At 49.8% G+C, this 21,520-nt stretch overlaps 10 protein-coding genes across 10 annotated transcripts; 8 read left to right on the forward strand and 2 right to left on the reverse strand.

The window, feature by feature from the left end:
- Positions 1 to 62: 62 nt before the first annotated feature.
- On the forward strand, positions 63 to 1,091 carry N7479_005849 (uncharacterized protein; the record flags this gene model as incomplete). The annotated part of the gene is made up of 1 exon (XM_057253545.1): positions 63 to 1,091. The coding sequence occupies one exon, from the start codon at positions 63 to 65 to the stop codon at positions 1,089 to 1,091; it is 1,029 nt and encodes a 342-aa protein (XP_057107407.1).
- Positions 1,092 to 1,696: 605 nt separating this feature from the next.
- On the forward strand, positions 1,697 to 2,659 carry N7479_005850 (HPP family protein; the record flags this gene model as incomplete). The annotated part of the gene is made up of 2 exons (XM_057253546.1): positions 1,697 to 1,987; positions 2,081 to 2,659. The coding sequence occupies 2 exons, from the start codon at positions 1,697 to 1,699 to the stop codon at positions 2,657 to 2,659; spliced, it is 870 nt and encodes a 289-aa protein (XP_057107408.1).
- A 544-nt stretch (positions 2,660 to 3,203) lies between these two features.
- On the forward strand, positions 3,204 to 5,095 carry N7479_005851 (ATP-binding cassette family ATPase ARB1; the record flags this gene model as incomplete). The annotated part of the gene is made up of 2 exons (XM_057253547.1): positions 3,204 to 3,764; positions 3,827 to 5,095. 2 exons carry the CDS (start codon positions 3,204 to 3,206, stop codon positions 5,093 to 5,095), a joined length of 1,830 nt encoding a protein of 609 aa, XP_057107409.1.
- Positions 5,096 to 5,909: 814 nt separating this feature from the next.
- Positions 5,910 to 6,287, forward strand: N7479_005852 (uncharacterized protein; the record flags this gene model as incomplete). Its single annotated transcript, XM_057253548.1, has 1 exon — positions 5,910 to 6,287. The coding sequence occupies one exon, from the start codon at positions 5,910 to 5,912 to the stop codon at positions 6,285 to 6,287; it is 378 nt and encodes a 125-aa protein (XP_057107410.1).
- A 493-nt stretch (positions 6,288 to 6,780) lies between these two features.
- On the reverse strand, positions 6,781 to 8,160 carry N7479_005853 (TFIIH complex kinase subunit CCL1; the record flags this gene model as incomplete). Its single annotated transcript, XM_057253549.1, has 2 exons — positions 6,781 to 7,734; positions 7,828 to 8,160. 2 exons carry the CDS (start codon positions 8,158 to 8,160, stop codon positions 6,781 to 6,783), a joined length of 1,287 nt encoding a protein of 428 aa, XP_057107411.1.
- A 463-nt stretch (positions 8,161 to 8,623) lies between these two features.
- On the reverse strand, positions 8,624 to 9,449 carry N7479_005854 (E2 ubiquitin-conjugating protein UBC1; the record flags this gene model as incomplete). Its single annotated transcript, XM_057253550.1, has 3 exons — positions 8,624 to 8,795; positions 8,849 to 9,129; positions 9,189 to 9,449. 3 exons carry the CDS (start codon positions 9,447 to 9,449, stop codon positions 8,624 to 8,626), a joined length of 714 nt encoding a protein of 237 aa, XP_057107412.1.
- Positions 9,450 to 10,172: 723 nt separating this feature from the next.
- Positions 10,173 to 11,758, forward strand: N7479_005855 (proteasome regulatory particle base subunit RPT2; the record flags this gene model as incomplete). The annotated part of the gene is made up of 4 exons (XM_057253551.1): positions 10,173 to 10,189; positions 10,256 to 10,321; positions 10,378 to 11,449; positions 11,505 to 11,758. Exons 1-4 carry the CDS (start codon positions 10,187 to 10,189, stop codon positions 11,756 to 11,758), a joined length of 1,395 nt encoding a protein of 464 aa, XP_057107413.1. The 5' UTR covers positions 10,173 to 10,186.
- A 909-nt stretch (positions 11,759 to 12,667) lies between these two features.
- Positions 12,668 to 14,428, forward strand: N7479_005856 (WD40 repeat domain-containing protein; the record flags this gene model as incomplete). Its single annotated transcript, XM_057253552.1, has 1 exon — positions 12,668 to 14,428. The coding sequence occupies one exon, from the start codon at positions 12,668 to 12,670 to the stop codon at positions 14,426 to 14,428; it is 1,761 nt and encodes a 586-aa protein (XP_057107414.1).
- A 712-nt stretch (positions 14,429 to 15,140) lies between these two features.
- On the forward strand, positions 15,141 to 17,609 carry N7479_005857 (DUF803 domain membrane protein; the record flags this gene model as incomplete). Its single annotated transcript, XM_057253553.1, has 2 exons — positions 15,141 to 16,053; positions 16,129 to 17,609. 2 exons carry the CDS (start codon positions 15,141 to 15,143, stop codon positions 17,607 to 17,609), a joined length of 2,394 nt encoding a protein of 797 aa, XP_057107415.1.
- Positions 17,610 to 18,516: 907 nt separating this feature from the next.
- N7479_005858 (uncharacterized protein) lies at positions 18,517 to 21,382 on the forward strand (the record flags this gene model as incomplete). The annotated part of the gene is made up of 10 exons (XM_057253554.1): positions 18,517 to 18,694; positions 18,757 to 18,849; positions 18,901 to 19,085; positions 19,152 to 19,259; positions 19,318 to 19,496; positions 19,549 to 19,617; positions 19,674 to 19,889; positions 19,944 to 20,247; positions 20,302 to 20,540; positions 20,602 to 21,382. 10 exons carry the CDS (start codon positions 18,517 to 18,519, stop codon positions 21,380 to 21,382), a joined length of 2,352 nt encoding a protein of 783 aa, XP_057107416.1.
- Between the last annotated feature and the right edge of the window lie 138 nt (positions 21,383 to 21,520).

Genomic DNA, 21,520 nt, shown 5'->3' on the forward strand with positions numbered 1-21,520 from the left:
GGAGCTTTTCAAATCGTTTCACAGCCTCTAAAGGAGATTCTTGATCTAACCTTATAATTGTGATGGACGTTAAATCGCTACCAGAATTTCGATTCTGCCCATATTCAGTCAAATATCCTTCCGACTCTAAAGAACTACTGCCAGCAGATGATCTAATTACCGTCAACAACTCGTCCTCATGGACATACTGCGGACCCCTCCTGACCCTCGAACCATGTAACCTGCCATCATCCTTTAACACCTGGGCAGAAGCCACAATCAGCGGCTCAATAAAGCCCCCCTTATTCTCATTCCTGGCATATGTCCACGATTTCCTGACCAAAAACAAGCAATCCCATTACTGGCTCACAATCAGAGCAAGCAATGGCTCGGACGAATTCGATACCCCACGCTGGCACACGGACGATTTATTCTTCTCTCCCCTCCAACCGCAAATAAACCATACAAGGCGTCAATCCTTCTTCTCACCAATCACTAATCTACTCAAAACCACCGGAACAGGGCAAGCAACAACAAACCAAAAACCCTCAGCCCCAATCTCACCCTACAAACACCAACCCGGGCATCATGACCACCACCCACCGTCCACACCTCCAACTGCCCAAATCCCCTCCATAAGCCCCACCCCAACGAACTGGAAGCTCACAACAACCCTCCTAGGCCCCGGAACCCTGTTCATCCCACCCGCGGCAACCCACCTAGCACGCGCCACACAACAAGCCGCCAAAAACGACGCCCGCGCCGCAGATCCTGGTCACATATGTGTGTCCGTGCGCTGTGTCGGCTGCGCCATGGCAGCGGAGTCTGTGCGAGCACGGCTAGCTGCTGAGCTAGGCCGACATGGGGTTATGCAGGCGTCGGTGGGGGAGTGTGTCTTCTTCCGGGTTGGCGAAGAGGAGGGCGCGGTGCATTCTGAGCCGCAATCACATGGTGATCGAATTTTTGTTAATGTTGTCCCCGGTCATGAGGTGGATCTGAGGGCGCTTATGGCGAAGTGGGGGATGGAATATCCGCGGGCTTGGTGCGTGGGATTGCCGTTGGATATTGGGGAAGGGGAGGAGTGTTTGAGGGATGTTGGGAGTCAGATTTGATTCCTTTTGGTTCTTTTTTTATAGGTATGCTGAACGCATATCACGATCTTTTAGTATAATATGGTGTTCTGTTTTTCTTTAGTGGAGATGGATGCTCGGTTATTGGTCAGGCATATATCGCAATACCTGGGAGAGCTGGTTTGTGTGGAAATCAACTGCATTTTTGACTTGGATGACACTCCAAAATAATACATGTTAATTGTTGTATTGAGATGAAACATAGCATCGATATGTATGGTGAAATAGGAACATCCCAACGTCACATGGCATCTTCGATAATGACGGTATGCCAAGCCGCTAGTCCCAAATCGTAGTTTATGTTACCAAATACAAATCCACTGAGTGGACAAGTCCAAATTGGGCCTGGCATCAAGACATTGGTGAGTTGACATCCGCGGAGAAAGAGAGAAGAGTTGCGTGTTAAATGGCAAAAATGAGGTATTACTCACTCAGTGGTACCGGTATACGGCTGATGGGGTTTCTTTCTTTATATCCCCGATAGGGCTGAACCTCCCAAACGTGTTCGTAGGACTTCCCTGCCATGAGATCACTAGGAAACCTGCCAGAGCCTGAATCATATTTGCCCATTGCAGCAGAAGTCTAGCATGGCTTCATCACCGCATGGACCGGTGACACTATCCCGTCCGACGACCTGGAATTTCGATATTGATCGGTATCTGAATCCGTTTGTGCCAGCTCCACGATGGCATCTCGTACCAAAACCTGTCGCCTATATGCTGGGATATCGTGATAGACCACCAAAGCCAATAGGCAACATCGTGATTGCCTTCTGGTCGTTGGTTGGAGCGTTTTGCGGGGTGGCTCTGGTGGCATCAGTTTCAAAACGGGTGCCTTCGTTCCAAGCGCATGATGCGCCAGTGATTATTGGTAGTTTTGTGAGTTGTGGCTGTCTAACTCGAGAGATTTGAGAGAACAGAGAGGAACAGGAAAGCGACTTAGGGCTGACTCTATGTATTCATTGACAATAGGGTGCGGCGGCAGTTATTGAATTTGGTGTGATCGAATCCCCCTTTGCACAACCACGCAATGCGATCCTGAGTCAGGTCATCGCCTGTTTCTTTGGTGTCGGGATATCAAAGTTGTTCGCCTTGGATCCTCGTGCTGAGGCGTATACTGAGCTTGGAGGCGCTCTTGCCTGCGCTCTTACCACTGCTGTTATGCTTCTCACCAATACTACACACCCGCCGGCGGGTGCAACTGCTGTTCTGGCTGTGACACACGCCCAGACCGTCGCTTTGGGCTGGTTCCTGTTCCCTGTTATGTTGCTGGGGGTGACGCTGATGCAGGTTGTGGCCGTAGTTCTCAACAATGTGCAGCGTCGGTATCCATTGTACTGGTGGACTTCACATCCTCTATCTCAGTCTCGAGCGGATGCTGAAAAGGCTGACCATAAGCAAACACCTAGTGTTGCTAGTCATTATGAGGATAGTTTGACTGATATTCCTCGGCGGTTGGTAATAGAACGCGGTGATATTTCAGTGCCGGATGGGGTATTACTTTCTACCGAGGAAAAAGAAGTGTTGGATAGAATTAGTGAAAGACTTTGAGGGGAGATCGTACATATTAAATATTATTTAGTTATCTCTCCAAATATAGCTTCCCCCTCTCCCCTGTTATCGTCCAGTCGCGTATCCCACAAATCAAAGTGGCAAATCGACACCTCAGGCATTCAACGCGGTGACGTCTGTCCCAATCAGAGTCCACTTATGTCCAAGCCCACTGATGGATTTTTTTTTTTTGTTTGAAATTTCTTAAGCCCTGACATGCCAACTCACCTCGTCCTAAAAATATAAAAAAATTATAAGTGAAAGGTACCTCTTACCTTCCATCTTTTTTCTTCTTTTCTCTTTTGAAAAAAAAAAAAAACTGACAATCGATAGGATTCTATCGATAAGGGCAAACCACCAACTCCACTGCTCTACGCCCCTCCATTTCTCTGTCCGCCCCGCCAGGCGATCCACTCAGTCTTTTTGCTTTTCTCTTCAATCTCTTCTTGCATTGTCATCCTTTCTCCTCTCTCTCCCTTCGCCTTCCGTCCCTTACTTCTCTTTTTAAAACCCCCCTTTTTTTCATACCGTCACACCCGCAACCATGGTTTCCGCCTCGAAGGCCGCCCGCTTGGCCAAGCGTGCCGAGGAGAAGAAGCCCAAGAAGGAGACCAAGGTCGAACTCGATGGCAACGGAAAACCAATCGCCATTGATGCGCCTGCCACTAAGGATCAGTCCGCCGTTGATAAGCTCACACAACAGTTGGATAAGCACGGTCTTTCGGATCGTGTCACCACCGGTGTGCTGTCATCTCTACCCGCCTCTCGCGACGTTAAAATCACCTCTTGCTCCCTTGTGTTCCACGGAAAGGTCCTGGTCACCGATTCCACCCTCGAGTTGACCTTCGGCCGTCGCTATGGTCTCCTCGGTGAGAACGGTTGCGGAAAGTCCACTATCCTCAAGTCTATTGCTGCCCGCGAGTACCCCGTTCCTGAGCACATCGATATCTACCTTCTGAACGAGGGTGCACCCCCCACCGACTTCGGTGCCCTTGACTGGGTTGTTCGCGAGGCCGAACGCCAGTTGGAAGAAATGGAGAAGAAGGCCGAGGAGGTTCTTGAAGAAGACGGCCCTGATAGCCCTATCCTTGAAGATCTATATGACGTACGTATTTTTCGAGCTTTGCTCTCCTTGGTTCCAGAACAGAAGCTAACTCTCATATACAGCGCATGGACAAGATGGATCCTTCTACTTTCCACGTTCGTGCCTCCCTCATTTTGACCGGTCTCGGCTTCAACAAGCACACCATCAACAAGAAGACCAAGGACATGTCCGGTGGTTGGCGTATGCGTGTTGCCCTCGCCAAGGCCCTGTTCGTCAAGCCCTCTCTGCTCTTGCTTGATGACCCCACTGCCCATTTGGATCTGGAGGCTTGTGTGTGGCTCGAGGAGTACCTTAAGAAGTGGGATCGTACTTTGATCCTTGTTTCTCATTCCATGGATTTCCTGAACGGTGTCTGTACCACCATGATTGATATGCGTGGCCAGAAGCTCCTCTACTACGGTGGTAACTACGATTCTTACCACAAGACCCGTAGCGAGCAGGAGACCAACCAGGCCAAGGCCTACACCAAGCAGCAGGAAGAAATCCAGCACATCAAGAAGTTCATTGCTTCCGCTGGTACCTACGCTAACTTGGTGCGTCAAGCCAAGTCTCGCCAGAAGATTCTCGACAAGATGGAGGCCGATGGCTTCATTCAGCCCGTCGTTGCCGACCGCGTCTTCACCTTCCGCTTCGCCGATGTTGAGAAGCTCCCTCCCCCAGTTCTCTCCTTCGACGATGTCAGCTTCTCTTACTCCGGTAACTGGGATGACACTCTCTACGAGCACCTTGACCTCGGTGTCGACATGGACTCCCGTACCGCCCTGGTCGGTCCCAACGGTGTCGGCAAGTCTACCCTGCTCCGTCTCATGACCGGAAAGCTCAGCCCCATCGGTGGTCGTGTCTCCCGTCACACTCACTTGAAGCTCGGTGTTTACAGCCAGCACTCCTCTGAGCAGCTTGATCTCACCAAGTCCTCCCTGGAGTTCGTCCGTGACCGCTTCCCTGAGAAGTCCCAGGATTACCAGTACTGGCGCCAGCAGCTCGGCCGTTACGGTCTGAGCGGTGAGGGCCAGACTGCCCTCATGGGTACCCTGTCCGAGGGTCAGAAGTCCCGTATCGTCTTCGCCCTGCTTGCCATCGAGTCCCCCAACATGATTCTTCTTGACGAGCCTACCAACGGTCTCGATATTCCCACCATTGACTCGTTGGCTGATGCCATCAACGCCTACAGCGGTGGTGTCGTCGTTGTCTCTCACGATTTCCGTCTCCTCGACAAGATCGCTAAGGACATCATGGTCTGTGAGGACAAGACCATCCGCCGGTGGGACGGCTCCATCGGTGACTACAAGAACCACCTCCGCAACAAGATGTTGTCTGCCGGTGCTGTTTAAAGGCTTTTATTCTCTTTTTTTCGACTTTGTTTTTCTTTTTTTATTTCCCCCTATTGATGACGAAATGCTAGACGAGAACTGAAGGAATACAAATGCCCAAATGGCACTAAAAGTTTGGTTCCCGCAAACAGGAACTCAACAAAAAGTTCCTTGGGTTGGGATGGTTTTCATTTATTTTCTTTTTGTCCGTTAGATCGTTTTGTCCTTCCCTCCTTTTCTGAATAGATTTTGGGTCATGGGGGATTGGACTTCTGCGTTTATTGCTATGAACTCATTACCCCCTTTCGATTGGACCTGATTCGATTTGTTTTTCGCTTTGTCTTATGCATCCTTCATAGAGTATCTAGTTCTCTCCGAAGTGAATATATGGGATGTCCGTTACGCTGAAATATACCCGTATGGTGCTATTTGTATACATACATTCGAGCTCTCTTGGATTGATATATTTTCAATATCCTGTTATAATCTCCCCATCAGTGCTGTCATGGCTGTAGGATAGGTTTCCTCTCTTGTCATTTTCATCCAAACACTAATAACACACTGTGGCGATATACCAACAAAGAACATCAACAATGGCCATACCAGCCCTCATTGTCTCCTCCCTCAAACAAAGAACCAAATCCAAGTCATCACCAATAGCATATAGATAAATAGCCCCCGGACCTCACCACACTTCCCATCCCATCTATCATCTCATTATCCTAACCTATAACCAGGTCTAGGTAAAGCCTAACACACTAACCACTCACACTAGGTAGAAACCTAGAAACCTGTCCCCATAGCTATACATAACATCAACACACCCATAGCCACAATGGACGGATCTCGCATCCACCCGGCCAATTTCCGGGAAATCTACACAAAAGCCTGCGAAACCTTCACCCACAAGCTCCAATGCCAAGTCTTCGTCCTCCTGAGCCAATCCCCCAGCCCTGATATGGAGAACATCCCGACACGGCTGGAGGAGCTCGGCGAGCGCATCATCCAGATTGGATTCCTGGGCGAAATTGGCGAATTCGGGATCCGGGATGATAACCGCGTGCGTGTGCGCTGGAATCCCCTTTCTATTAAGGAGATTTGCTTTTCGATTAAGTGGGAACTGGGTGTTCTTAAGGATGAGCTTGCTGGTGGTGGAGATCCGTTGATTGTCGCGGATCTTCTTGTGCATCTTTTGGATGCGTTGCCTTTTTGAATGTATGCTACGTGCATGTTGATGATGCTTGGTTTGGGCTTGAAGGTGTAGAGTAGGGCTTGTAGGGATGGGAATTCAGGCTGTAGGAGAGTATTGTTTAACAGTGAGACTGGTATTAACATGGTAGGTCTAATGGTGTTATATTCTAGAGGATATACTTGTTACCAGACAGTCTACTTCGGGGGAGGGAGGAATGTAGGATGTATGTATCAATTACAACCATTGACATCGAAGCCTGGGTCCAATTTTGTTCCCCATGCTGGATCAGACCAGAACACTTGAGCCAAGTTTGAGCGTTTTGTCCGATAATGACAGGAAGTCATCTGTGCTCTTAGCTGAATTTGGGACTGAGGTTTCAGGTCTAATAGCTGCAGCTGAGACCTGGAGATTTGGAAACATATCGCCGTGTCCGACATTTAGTGCATCTAGAAGTGTGTCCGTTCCGGTATTTGATATTAAAATATTCGTGTATTTAGATTCAATGGCTTGGTCATCACTGTTTGGTTCGCTGAGTGACCAACTCCGGACCAAAAACATCACCATCCTGGCGAATGATCCGTTCTTGTTCCAGTTTCCGTTTTTTCGCTAGGCGTTCTGTTTCGCTCTCAGAAGTAGCCATTCCAGCGTCGCTTTGAACAGCAGTAGATGGTTGTGCTGATTCCCGTTTCTGAGCGGCTGCCAGATTCACCTTCTCGGGGTTCTGGCAATGATATAGTTTCTTTGCAATACGCTTGAGGCTCTTCATTTGCGCGGGGTCCGAGGAAAGGGGTGTGTAGGATTGGAGAAGAGCAGAGCATTCAGTCAATACGTGATGCAGCTTGGAGCGGATTTCGTATAGAGGGTTCACTAGGCCATTCTCGTCTGTCTCGGGAGCAGGGATTGTGGCTGTGACAGGACCACCAAGTTTGACATCCAGCAAAAACTCGGCTAGGGGTCGATCCGCTAGTAAAAAGGCAGAAAACCAGATCTGGGATGGTGTATACAAGAAGTATGCGTCCGTCATCTGTGCAGCGGATTTCAGCAGCTCACGAGTTGTGCCGTGGGCCCTAGCGATTCGATCTGACATTGAGGACGAGGGGACGGGGGGAGGTGCGATAGATAGCAATCCTTGTTGGAGATCTTCCGCCGTCTCATGTGGTATATGGGGGGCTGGCTGGCCTTGGCCTTGTGCGATGGCTTGTAGTTCCATTACGCCGCCTTCAAGTCCCCGGAATGGATGCCGTACATCAAAGGTGAAACGGAGTCCCTGCATGAGCAGGAATTCTGGTGCGATGACATCCTCCGTCGTTGTGTCACCAGGAATTCCATCTGCAAATTGCCGGAGGGACATATAGTAATTATCAGTTTTGGTAGCGACGAAGAGCGCACACGCCATGATGGACTTTGGATGGTATGTCATGGGCGAATTGGTTAGGTAGAAGCGGCGGAGGTATTGGATCGCGGTGGCCTGTATGCGCAGAACGAGGGAAAGGTCAGCTTCTTAAGCTTTATTTGTGATGACCCCCAAAAAGAGCATGAATTCTCTGATAGTCAAACGTACCCGGACCATTGTTGGAATTGGTGGCTTGTATGTTTCGCCCAGCTCTAGCGTCTTCTCACAGTAATACCGCACAAGAACGAGCTCCTCCTCTGGTGTCAAGCATTCAACATCCTTCTCATCTTTGTTCTTGATTTCCGTACTGCTTTCCGGTAGTGGTGTGCCCGCCGCGGAGGATGTGGCTGACTGATGAGTTTCGCGCGATCTACGCAAAGCGGCTCGCACGCGCTCGCTGGCAGCGGCATTTGTCGAAGCTCTGAGGGATTGCAGAGATGGCTCCGTGTATGACCATAGCCGGTACTGGGATGAGGCACGGTAAATGTCGTCTTCAATCATGGCGCTGGTGCTCTTGACTTTGTTTGAAGAATCAAAGGCTAGAAACCTTTATTCTTGACCGGAGATGATGATGGGCTGGTTGGAGTATCACTGGAGAGAGATGATGAGCATGGAGAGGTGGAAACCACAGGATAGTTCTAAATATGAAAACAAGTATTCGGCAATTATCAATAAGCCTAGCAATTAATCCATTTGGAGTGATCCGAGGGAGAAGGTTGGAGCTGGGTATGCTTATCGATAACACGAACCCTCACTTTCGCAGCCCTGGAGGAGTTCTTCTAGCTGAAGGCACATCAGATCATCAAGTCATTTCTTGGTCATGTTTTATTGTTTTTAATATCGATCAAAATCTATGTAGCAAATATTTGACACTCATAAACCCCCCAAATGCAATTCATTTGTATTCCATATGTGCTTTCTGCCAGATTTCATTCCAAGTTCATCACAGACACCAAAATATACACTACTCACCGAGAAGTCGGCCAGCAATATCAGCCATACGGTCTGCTTCCAATTCATAGTATTGGCCTCCTCGTCGCTCAACACCAGCAAACCGGAAAGCAGCCACAACACGATCAACTTCGAAGCCCATGCTGGTAAAACGGTCGATCAAATCCTTATTGTATCCATCATACCTATAGGTAACAGTGAGCGACCAGACACAATGAATGGTCGAAGAAGGACTCACTTTGCAAGACTGTCTTCGCTAGCCTTTTGCCGGGTATCATCTAGGCTTGATCCGCTTCCATTGTCAGCACCACCCGCGGGAGCTCCAGCATAGACGACTGCCCATTCGCGTGCAACACGCTCAAACTCCTTGGGCGTCTTGAGAAGCATATTAGCCACTTCAGCATCTTGGGGATCTTTAGGCTCAGGTGTGCTAAGCAAAGATTGCAGCGAAAGCAGAGCGGACTTGACGGTCAGAACTGGCGACCAAGCACTAGAGAGCGTATCAAGGCAGATTGCACCCTACACTCGCTATCAGCATTCGGTCCTTCTCATATGTATATTATACAGAGGAAACTGACCGTTTGACTGCTGACATTTGGATGCCACACTTTGGTCTCAAACTTCATGGTAGGTGGTCGGAAAGGGTAATCGGTGGGGATTTTAATCTCGATATTGTAGGTACCACCTTCATATGGAGTGCCAGGTGGCCCTGGAAATGACCCCCTTAGGTGAGTGACATCGTCCTGGTTGCCAAATGGCTCGACCTTGATTTGAGAATGGGCATCGGCGTGAATGTCCGCAATTTCTTTTCCAATGCGACGCATACGATTGCTAGCCATGATGATTCGAGGACTCGTGTCAGAAAGAGGTCAAACAAGAGATGCTGAAAGACAAGACCACTTTATGTGGGAATTGTGGAGTCAAATAGATCTATTTCCGTCTTGTCAAGGACTGCACAAGAGCGTGGAAACTGCCGTGGAGAGAAAGACAAGAGTGGGCTAATAGTAGGAGGATGGTGTTAGGAAGGCTTTAGATCCAGTAGAGAGAACCACATCCCCAGAGTACGGAATCCCCTAGTGAATTGAACGGAACTCAAGAGAAGCGAGGATCTCACCAATGGAGGGGAACTATACGGGAAACAGTCTGAGTGATAAGCCCAAATACCTGTTATATGCACCTGAGATATAGACCCTGAGAAAGAACACCACTTTTAAGCCTGGATTCTGTAAGGCAAATCCCAGTCTAGAGCCTCGGCGGAATACGAATTTGATTGTCTTCGAGAATGTCGGAGGTACAAGCAACGTGCCGATGAGACAAAACGGTTTAAGGCAATAAGGCGTGAATGACGCAGTTGCGGCCTGAGGCCTTTTTAGTCACGTGTGGACCTAACAGCTCCCAGCTCGCCCAGCGTCTGACCTTCGGCGATACCACCACATTTGCATTGACAATCCATCCCGTTCGACTCGTCTTTCCCATCATTTACTACCCGTTGAAGCTCAGGATCCACGATACTTGGGTTCCATTTGCATCTTCACACCAGGGATTCTGATTGTCTCCCTATCGGTGGCTGACAAACATGGTGAGTGTCCCAATCTTCCGCCCTTTAGGAGGCCATCCCGATTTACATTCTAACATTCAAAACTAGGGTCAACAGCAGTCTAATCTGGGCGGCGGCCCTGGAGGCGATGGACGTGATGACAAGGATAAGAAGGTATGTTCCTACTCATCTCCTCTGACACAACTATCGCTGAGACCATCTTTCATCAGAAGGACAAGCCTAAATACGAACCTCCCCCACCACCTACCACTCGACTTGGAAAGAAGAAGCGCAAGGCTGCCGGCCCAAGCACTGCCTCCAAGCTCCCCGATATCTACCCTACATCGCGATGCAAGCTCCGATACCTTCGCATGCAACGTATTCACGACCACCTGTTGTTAGAAGAAGAGTATGTTGAGAACATGGAACGAATGCGCAAGGCCAAGGCTCAGGCCAGCCAGGATCCCGCCAGCCGAGGTGGTGACTTGGATGTGACGGATCGGAATGCTGATGAGCGGAGTCGAGTCGATGACATGCGAGGCAGCCCGATGGGTGTCGGCAACTTAGAAGAGTTGATTGATGATGACCATGCTATTGTCTCAAGTGCCACCGGCCCTGAGTACTACGTCTCGATCATGTCTTTCGTCGATAAAGATCTCCTCGAGCCGGGTGCCAGTATTCTTCTACACCACAAGTCAGTCTCCGTCGTTGGTGTACTGACGGAGGAATCTGACCCCCTTGTCTCGGTGATGAAGTTGGACAAGGCACCAACAGAGTCATACGCTGATATCGGTGGTCTGGAGCAGCAAATCCAGGAAGTCCGAGAATCCGTGGAGCTGCCCTTGCTACACCCTGAGCTGTATGAAGAGATGGGTATCAAGCCCCCCAAGGGTGTGATTCTTTACGGTGCCCCAGGTACCGGAAAGACGCTGCTTGCCAAGGCTGTTGCCAACCAGACTAGCGCAACCTTCCTCCGCATTGTTGGCAGTGAACTTATCCAGAAATATCTGGGTGATGGCCCCCGCCTGGTTCGCCAGATCTTCTCGGTTGCTGCTGACCATGCTCCATCAATTGTCTTCATTGACGAGATTGATGCTATCGGTACCAAGCGATACGAATCACAATCTGGCGGTGAGCGAGAAATTCAGCGAACCATGCTGGAGCTTCTGAACCAGCTGGATGGATTCGATGATCGTGGCGACGTGAAGGTCATCATGGCTACCAACAAGATCGAAACCCTAGACCCAGCTTTGATCCGACCTGGTCGTATTGACCGTAAGATTCTCTTCGAGAACCCAGACCGTAAGTCATACCCTTATGCTTGCTACTTGATACCAGCTTACTAACAGATTTTTAGAAAACACCAAGAAGAAGATTTTCACCCTGCACACATCGAAGATGTCTTTGGGTGATGATGTTGACCTTGAGGAGTTCATCAGCCAGAAGGATGATCTCTCTGGTGCCGACATCCGTGCCATCTGTACCGAAGCTGGTTTGATGGCCTTGAGAGAGCGCCGTATGAGGGTGCAGATGGACGATTTCCGGGCTGCTCGTGAGCGTATCATGAAGACCAAGCAGGACGGCGGTCCTGTGGAGGGTCTATACCTGTAAACGCTGGCAATTATTTGAGGGTAGAGTGCCGGAGTGCTTGCGCTGGAGACCTGCGCTCAGCTAGGTCCCTTGTGTATTGTAATAATCGAGTAACGAACGAATTTAAAGGGCAAACCGTTTAAGAATTTACCTAAATTTATCCATAAACATACATCCGAAGTACATGATTCGCCTCTTGTAGTTACTATGCGAGATTGCATGCACCGGGCAAGCACTTCGGCTCAAGTTGCACACTGCTACAGTGGGTCACAACAGCCCATCGTACAAGAACGGATATCCCTTTTATATCTTTACAGGTAACCCAGGATTCCTCCATGGATATCCCGAGGTCTTGATCTGCGTGCTTATTGGTATCAAATTATCTCCCTCTTCAATGGTACATCTGTAAGTGCTATATGTCAGCGCTCTTTTCTACTTACTACGAAGCGCTCATGCAGTTTGATCCTCTCTATAGTTACCTAGAGGGCTACTAGCACTATGCAAGTCAGGGGCTATAATATAATATATCCTAAATGTTGAATGAAATAGATTCATTATTCAATCAACTATCTATTTACATGAGTATATCTATATTTAGCGCATCAACAGTATAGCTAAATATATATACATATTCCGTAGTTGAAGTTGAGATATATATTTCACGAGGTACGGGTGAAATCCTGACCGTCCTAATTAAAAGCGGCACTCGTAGACTCTGTATGTATGTTTACACGTTATAAATGCTCCTTTCCATTACATTAATAGGAATATAGAGGGTATATGCGACGGTTCGCAAGCTGCCCAGGTGAATTGAACTGTGGACGTAAACACGGGGGAGGCGGAGAGAAAGGCGGTAAATTAGTGCCACGATGATCACTATGGGCTGAAGCCTTTCGCACCATCTGTCGCAAAAGTTTCTCAAAGTCAATCATGGATGAATTCGACGAGGAAGCATTCAGCAAGTTCTTTCCCTCCAGCTTTGGGAAACAGGCGAAATCGGTTGATGTCGAGTCACAGATTGACCGATCCAAGCGTGTCGCTGTTTCGGCTCCGAAACCCGAAGGCAGTGAATTAAGCACCGGCGTGACAGCCCCTAGCGCAGCAGCAACAGGGAGCAATGACGAGCAAAAAGACAGTGATGATAATAACGACGAAGATTCTGATGATTCAGAAGATGACGAGGATGAATTTCCCGTATCGCATGAGCTCGTTCTCAAGGCGCATGAGCGTGCTGTGACCACTATGACCGTGGACCCCTCGGGGGCGCGACTAATCACAGGTTCTACCGATTGCACACTGAAACTATTTGACTTTGCCTCGATGACTCCATCCACACTCCGCGCTTTCAAATCCGTCGATCCTTCAGCCAAGAAAGCGACGGCCGCCCAAGACACCCACGCCCTGCACTTCGCCGCGTTCAATCCGCTCTCCCCAAGTTATGTTCTAGCTGTGACTGCGACTCCACAGCCACGAGTCCTTAGCCGCGATGGTGAGATACTCACAGAATTCGCGAAGGGGGACATGTATCTGCGAGATTTGCACCATACCAAAGGACATGTGTCCGAAGTTACTTCTGGTGCTTGGAGCCCATCTGATCCTAACCTATGCGCCACCGCTGGAACCGACAGCACAATTCGTATCTGGGATGCCAATGTCGGCCGTTCCCAGAAGGAGGTGATTGTACACAAGTCACGGGCGGCTGGCTCCGCTGGTCGGACTAAGATGACTGCTCTTGCATGGGGCTCCCCGAAACAAGGAGGCGCCAACATTTTGGTAGGTGCAGCTCTAGATGGGAGCCTAGTTATGTGGAGTGGAGATGGCCCATACACAAGACCTAGCGCAGAAATCAGGGATGCTCATGTCAAAGATACATGGACAAGCGGTATTGATATCAGTTCTGATGGAAGGCTTGTTATCACTAGAGGCGGTGATGATACGATCAAGCTTTGGGACACCAGAAAGTTTAAAACTCCAGTCACAACCGTCACACATACCTCGACATCTTCCCGCTATCCGACATCCAACATTCAATTCTCTCCTTCGTCTGCCAATGTGATCACCGGCTCTGATACGGGCCACCTATATATCCTCAACCCGGCTACTCTCAAGCCAGAGCTCGTCACTCCTGTGACACCGGGATCGCCTTTGATTACTGTTTTATGGCACGAAAAGCTTAATCAGATTATGACGGGCTCCGCCAATGCCGAAACCCATGTCCTCTATAACCCAACTATGTCCACGAAGGGCGCAGCGACGGTTATGTCCAAGGCACCAAAACTCCGACATGTTGATGATATTGCCATCACCGCGGACCTGAGTCAGGTATTGGCAGGCGATTCGGTGGTAGTCGGTTCCAACGGGGTCCCACATTACAGCTCGGCAACCAGATCTGCTCGTCACCCTACAGTTGGCTTTACAGCCTCTGGTCGCTCTCGGGATCCTCGCCGACCGCATATGCCAGTGCAGACGCCGTTTGCCAAAGGTACCCCAGATGAGAAACATATCCTCGAGCATATTCCACTCAGCTCCATGCGAGACGAGGATCCACGTGAAGCACTGTTGAAATATGCCGACCAGGCGGAGAAGGAGCCTATATTCACCAAGGCATACAAGGAAACACAACCAAAAGCTATCTATGCGGAACTGAGTGATGAAGAACAAGGACCAGAAAAGAAGAAAGCAAAGCGATGATCTGCTTGGAGGATGTACAATATTCACGATTTTTCATATGAAAAAAGTCACTTTGAATTGCATAACTCGAGTCTAGCTGTTGTATAATATACAAGAGGTAGAAAAATTTGCACATACACATTATTACAGGAATCCTAGGTGATAAGAACTATTTCCTTACGGGGTTTCCTTTCTTTTGCCGTTCTTTGAGATCCCCAGGGCTAACTGTCCGCTCGAACCACCAATGATAGCGATGGAAACAACCACGCGAGCTTTGATCTCGTGTTAATGTCGCCTTAGGGGGTTGTTTCAATCCGTATTTGCGTAGTGTAACGTTAGGATTAAATACAGTGTAGGCTCCGATGGTCGCAAGGGGCCTTGGAAGCTTTAGAAACGGCCCTGGGACCCCGGGGGTTTAGTGCTGACATATCAGTTCTCTCCGCGGCGCTTCCGCTCGGTGCATCCCAAGGTTGCCGCCTACATCCCCGAACCTCTTCATACTCATTACTCGTGGTGATAATATTCGCCCACGAAAGCCGGATTGCCCGGAACAGAATGCGGTCTTTTGCAGCTTGAGATCGAATGCTCACCGTCGAATCTGGGGGCTCGTTTTGATCGGCCATACTTGACGGAGAGCTGGGGTGTAAGGGGTGCTTGACAATCAAAGAAGTTTCCCCACCAAAGCGTGCGATAAGCAGTACTCAAATACTATCGCATCATTTTAGACGAACGGATGGCATCCTCTCAGTCAGTGCTGGTAGCAGGCCTGCTGCCTGGTCTTCTTTCTTCGGCCGTCTCCCCCTCAAGAACATCTACATTAGCGGCTTCTTCTATCCACCAACTCTTCGCCGCACCATCAAATTCCACTTTACAAACCCCCCATGACCATGATGGAGGTAACGGGGGAAACATGCATGAATGGTCATCACTGATCGGCATTATTACAGCTTTATGCGGCAATGTTCTGATCTCATTAGCCCTCAATATCCAACGCTATGCACATATTCGGATCGCAAGAGAATGGGAACAGAACAAGAATCGGAACGGGGAATTTAGAACTAATGGAACACGCTCCGAGTCGAGGGGAAGATCCCGGGACCAATACCGAAACTCTGAGCAGGATGATTTCGAACCCTATCGTGACGATGATGGCGACTACACTGAGAGGGGGAACAGTGGTTCGAGCTCGCGGAACAATAGCACCGGAAGCAAGGATGGTGCAAACGGCAACCGCGAATCCTACCTCAAGTCTCCATATTGGTGGGTTGGAATCGTGCTTATGGTTGTGGGGGAACTGGGCAATTTTATGGCCTACGGCTTTGCACCTGCGTCGATTGTCTCGCCGCTGGGAGTTGTGGCTTTGATATCGAATTGCATTATTGCGCCATGCTTGCTCAAGGAGCAATTTCGCAAGCGAGATCTCTGGGGTGTGCTCGTCGCTATTGCTGGTGCGGTCGTTGTGGTTCTTAGTGCTAAATCGTCCGAAGAACAAATTGGACCCCACGAAATTTGGGTGAACATCACGCGATGGGAATTTGAGCTTTATCTCGTATTGACTACATCCTTGATTGTCGGCCTCATGTGGGCAAGTCGCCGGTATGGCTCGCGATCGATCCTTATCGATGTTGGGCTCGTTGCATTATTTGGTAAGTCTCCATCTAGTAATTTCTAGTTTTGGCGTTCTTTTATTTTTGATCTTGCTGCTGATTCGTATAAAACAGGCGGGTACACGGCTCTTTCTACCAAGGGTGTCTCTTCGCTCCTGTCTGGCACATTGTGGCATGTTATTACATTCCCTATCACCTATCTGCTTGTCTTCGTCCTTGTCTTCAGCGCATTGATGCAAGTCCGTTACATCAATCGCGCTCTACAACGCTTCGATTCCACCCAGGTGATTCCAACGCAGTTTGTTCTCTTCACTCTCGCTGTCATTACCGGAAGCGCGGTCCTTTACCGTGATTTTGAATCGATAACAGCCGAGCGCGCGACCAAGTTTGTCGGCGGATGTCTGTTGACTTTCCTCGGGGTTTACTTCATCACGAGCGGCAGAGTCCGCGCTGACGATGAGTCGGCATTCTCATCCGACGAGGAGGAAGGGTCCATTGGTTTACTCGATGGCGAAAGATATCATGATAGAATTGATCTGCCTCCGCCTGGCCATCAATTGCCGAAACCGTCAGATGTTTCCACAGAAGCACCATATGACGTTCCACAGTCCCCAAGGTCTATATTGAGCCAAGGCACTGATGGAGTTGATGGCGATGATGAGTCTACCCCTAGAGGCATTCTTTCCATCGCGCCCTCTTCACCTCGCGGATCTTTAACCGACGCGTCTCCTCTGTCTGCTCCATTTGACTACACCTCACCATTGCGGCCACCATCTCGCATGTCCAACCCATGGGCAGACATCCATGATGAGGCTGTCGCGACCCCGCAGTCTGATATCCGCCCCGTTACTCCTCCTGGACAGGAAACCGAGGAAGCGCAAGCGTCAACAGTTCTCTTGCAGTTCCCTCCTGCACCTGGTCTTGAAGAGGCAGCGGGGCCCAATGGACATGACGGTACCGTACGACGCGCTTCATCCCCCACGCTTTTAAATCAAGCCAGCCACCCTATTCGCAATGGGACTCCGCTTGAAACACCATCGCGGCGCGCTTTGCGTAGCTCTTTATCTCATCGTTTCTCCCCTGGGCCTCTTCTTCCCGCACTTTCCGGTGGCTTCACTGCAGTGGTCGCTGATTCTATCCGGCGTGGCGATGGTAGCCCTCTCAAGGATCGGCCGAGGCGGAGATTGGGACGTCGGCGTCAACTCGACGGCGCTTTTGCAGATTCATCCGCTTTCGCAGATCCAACCCTCGTCGAAGGACATAATGACACGGCACTTTCACTTGCAACTGCTCGACTCCAGTCCGCCACTAACCCAGCGGACACACCCGCGGAGGCTGGTCGTTCGAAGTCAGCTTTCCCGACAGAAATAAACAACTCACCCTCACAGCTCACTAACGAAGATGCGACCCGTCTTCGCAGCTTGAGTGACTCGTGGAGTGGTGGGCTCGCGTGGCTGGGCGGTGCTCTCCGCAAAACCCAGAACACCAAAACTGCCGACGGTGTTGCTGCTACAGGAGCGACACCAGATCATGGGACACAGCCGGAGCGAAGCCCCAATACCGGTTATTTTGACGATATGGAAGCTCGGCGATAATTCACAAATCCGAAATTCCCTTAGCTCCTTATGCAGAAGAGCATTAGAGTGGTCCCACTTTAATTCTGCATACACCTCCCCATCTTTTCCCCCCCTTTTCCACAGTATTTCCCCTTGGCGCTTTTTTTTTTTCTGGTAGATTTCTATATGGAGTACATTCTTGTAATTGGCATTGCATTCTGCGGATATATTGTTTAGGCATTTACCAATGTATTATTTCTTTATTTTCACACTGTATACATCATCCACAGAGGAGCTCTCTCTCGGCGTTATTAGCCACCAATCTTACCTTTAGCCTCTTTTCTGTTCAATTTATCCATATTGATCACATGCCACAGAATGATTTCTTCACCTGAATGAAGCGGAGAGCCCTAATAGGTGGAAAAAGCTGAGAGCACAGACCACTGCCCAAAAGGCGCAGCCAACTACCCCAGATGTCTTGGACACTCTCCATTTTTCAGGTCATTTTAGCCGGACAGCCGACAGTCATTTCCCCTCAACCCCAGAGCGCCATGCCAGTGTGGAGGCGGGGGAATTGCTCCGTCTCGTGATAGTTCTAGCTCGGTTCTACTGACGCCAAGCAGTGCACTACTGCACCGTTAGACTAGCTTCATCCGTTCTGGTGCTGCAGACGGCTTCATTTCCGCAGCACAATGGCGTGAGCTACCTGCCCTTTTCGATTTACTCTAATGAGCAGGATCATTAAATCGGGTCATGCGATGCGACTAAGTCTCTAGCCGAATTGCCTGTCCCCACAGTGTAGGGGAGGCAATTGCACTTGCATGAACTTATATGCAGGAGCTTTCCCCAGGATTTTTTTTTTCCTTCACACCAATCTCACACTAGTCAATCGACAATAGTTCTTCTCCATTAAATCTGGAAAAGAAGTGATTGTCTTGTCATCGAAATGGTGGCCAATCTACTTTCCAATGGGCTGCTGCTCGTGCAGCTCTTTGCTGCCCTAGCTCTGGGCAAGCCAAGCAGCACCCCTCTCTACAAGGATCCCAAAGCTTCAGTCGACGATCGAGTGAAGGACTTGCTGAGCCGAATGACCATTGAGGACAAGAGATCCCAGTTGATCCAGGGTATGATTTTGTCTGAATCGCCGCTATGGAGAAGTTACAATTGCTGATGCATTTTTGCCTAGGTGATCTTACCAACTGGATGAACCAGGACACCGGAGCATTCAACTACACCGGCCTGGTCAACAGCATGCAAATGAAGTCGGGCATGTTCTATGGTATGGAGTCCTCCACCAGTCCGCAAAAACACAAATACTGATGGTTTGCAGCCGGACAACCCGTTCCTTGGGAGTGGCTCTCTGAGAACATCAAGAGAGCCCAGGACTACCTCGTCCAGAACACCACTCTGGGAATCCCAGCCATTGTTCAGAGCGAGGGTATCCACGGATTCTTGATCGGTAATGCCACCATCTTCAACTCGCCCATTGCCTATGGATGCTCGTGGAATCTCGAGGTAAGTGGCTATTGTACTTGCACTGTCATACATACTGCGCTGGAAGTCTAACACACGATTGTGCAGCTTATCGAGAAAATGGCGGAAATCACCGCACAGGAAGCTAAGGCACTTGGTGTTAACCAGCTCTTCGCCCCTGTTGTCGATCTCGCTCGTGAGCTTCGATACGGTCGTGTGAGTTTCATCTATGTTAATACATTTAGCGCAATGAAGCTAATAGCAGACACAAAAGGTCGAGGAAACCTACTCCGAGGATTCTTACCTTGCCGGTGAAATTGGTTACCACTACGTCAAGGGTGTTCAGAGCAAGAAGGTCTCCGCCATGGTCAAGCACTTTGCTGGCTTCAGCGCCCCGGAGCAGGGACTCAACACCGGCCCAGTTCACGGTGGTGAGAGAGAGCTGCGCACAACGTATGTCAGCCCCCAAACTTGGAGACAAAACAGTTGACTAACCATTCCATAGTTGGTTGCCTCCTTTCAAGCGCGCTATTATCGATGCTGGTGCTTGGTCCATCATGGCTGCTTACAGCTCGTAAGTTCAGCCTGATCCGAGTTGTCTTATATCGCCATTCTAACATCCGTTTCTAGATACGACGGAATTCCCGCTGTCTCTGACTACCACACTCTCACCGAGATTCTGCGCGGAGAGTGGGGTTACGATTACTTCGTCATGACCGATGCCGGTGGCAGTGACAGAGTCTGCTCCTACTTCAAGCTCTGCGAGAGCAACCCTATTGACAAGGAAGAGGTTACCACGCAGCTGCTGGAGGCTGGAACCGACGTTGAGATGGGAGGTGGTTCATTGTAAGCTCTATCAAAACCCGCACGATGCAGCTACAGATACTGACTACCGAATAGCAACTTCGAGAAGATCCCCGAGCTTGTCAAAGCCGGCCAACTCGACATCAATGTTGTCGACACTGCTGTCTCTCGCCTGCTCCGCGCCAAGTTCGAGATGGGTCTCTTTGAGAACCCTTACCCTGCTGCCCCTAAGGATCAGTGGAAGAAGCTCATCAACAGCCCTGAGGCTGTCCAGATTGCCCGTGACTTGGATAAGGAGTCTATCGTTCTTCTTGAGAACCACGAGAACGTCCTGCCCCTGAAGAAGTCCAGCAAGATTGCCGTCATTGGCCCTATGGCTGGTGTTGATGGTCTCATGAACGTAAGTCAACATTCTTATTTCGCTTGCTGACCAGGATATTAACGACGTCAATAGTACGGTGATTACGTTGTCTACCGCAGTCAATACCGCGGTGTCACTCCCCTCGAGGGAATCAAGGCTGCTGTTAACGACGAGTCCCAGGTCTTCTATGCTGAGGGATGCGATCGCGCCAGCACTGACGAGTCAGGCTTTGCTGAGGCCATTGAGGCCGCAGAGAAGGCTGATGTCGCTGTCGTCGTTGTCGGAACCTGGTCTCGTGATCAGGGTGAACTCTGGACCGGAGTGAACGCAACGTGAGTACAACGATCTTGTTTCGAGATATACTTAGAAGTGTCCATGCTAACAAACACAAAGCACTGGTGAGCACGTTGACACCGACGATCTCTCCCTTGTTGGTGCCCAGGGACCTCTCATCAAGGCCATTACCAACACCGGCAAGCCTACCATTGTCGTCTTCTCAAGCGGCAAGCCCATCACCGATACCTGGATTGCCAACTCCACCGCTGCTCTCGTGCAACAGTTCTACCCCGGTGAGCAGGGTGGTAACGCCCTTGCTGACGTCCTCTTTGGTGACTACAACCCCTCCGGCAAGCTCTCCGTCAGCTTCCCCCGCTACGTTGGTGATCTCCCCATCTTCTACGACTACCTCAACTCCGGCCGCTCCATGGGTGATGTCGGCCACAAGTACGACAACGGAACTCTCGTTTTCGGCCACTCATACGTTCTCGGTGATGCCTCGGCCTGGTACCCCTTCGGCTACGGCAAGAGTTACTCCACCTTCAAGTACGGAAAGATCAAGGTTGACAAGACCAAGATCACCGCATCTGAGAAGACCGTCACTGTCAGCGTTGAGGTCACCAACACTTCCAAGCGTGATGGTACCGAGGTTGTCCAGGTCTACATCCAGGATGACATTGCCTCCGTTGTTGTTCCTAACCGCCAGCTCAAGGGCTTCAAGAAGGTCGTCATTGCTGCTGGAAAGACCAAGACTGTCAAGATCCCCATCAAGGTTGAGGAGATTGGTCTCTGGAACTCTCGCATGCAGTATGTTGTTGAGCCCGGTCAGTTCACTGCCCTTGTCGGCAGCAGCTCCGAGGACATCCGTGGCAATGCCACTTTTGTTGTTCGTCGTTGAGAACTTCATGTTGAAGAGAAAGAGAGATTAGGACTTAGTAAATAGTCTGATGTGTATGTTGTTTATATTGTGTCAAACCATTGGTTGTATATATCTTGCGTGATATTTGAATGAAACGCTCGAAAATTTTCAGTTATT

Source organism: Penicillium vulpinum, assembly GCF_028829585.1.
Source record: "Penicillium vulpinum strain IBT 29486 chromosome Unknown utg000003l_segment0_segment0, whole genome shotgun sequence".
In the NCBI taxonomy this organism is placed as follows: Eukaryota; Fungi; Ascomycota; class Eurotiomycetes; order Eurotiales; family Aspergillaceae; genus Penicillium; species Penicillium vulpinum.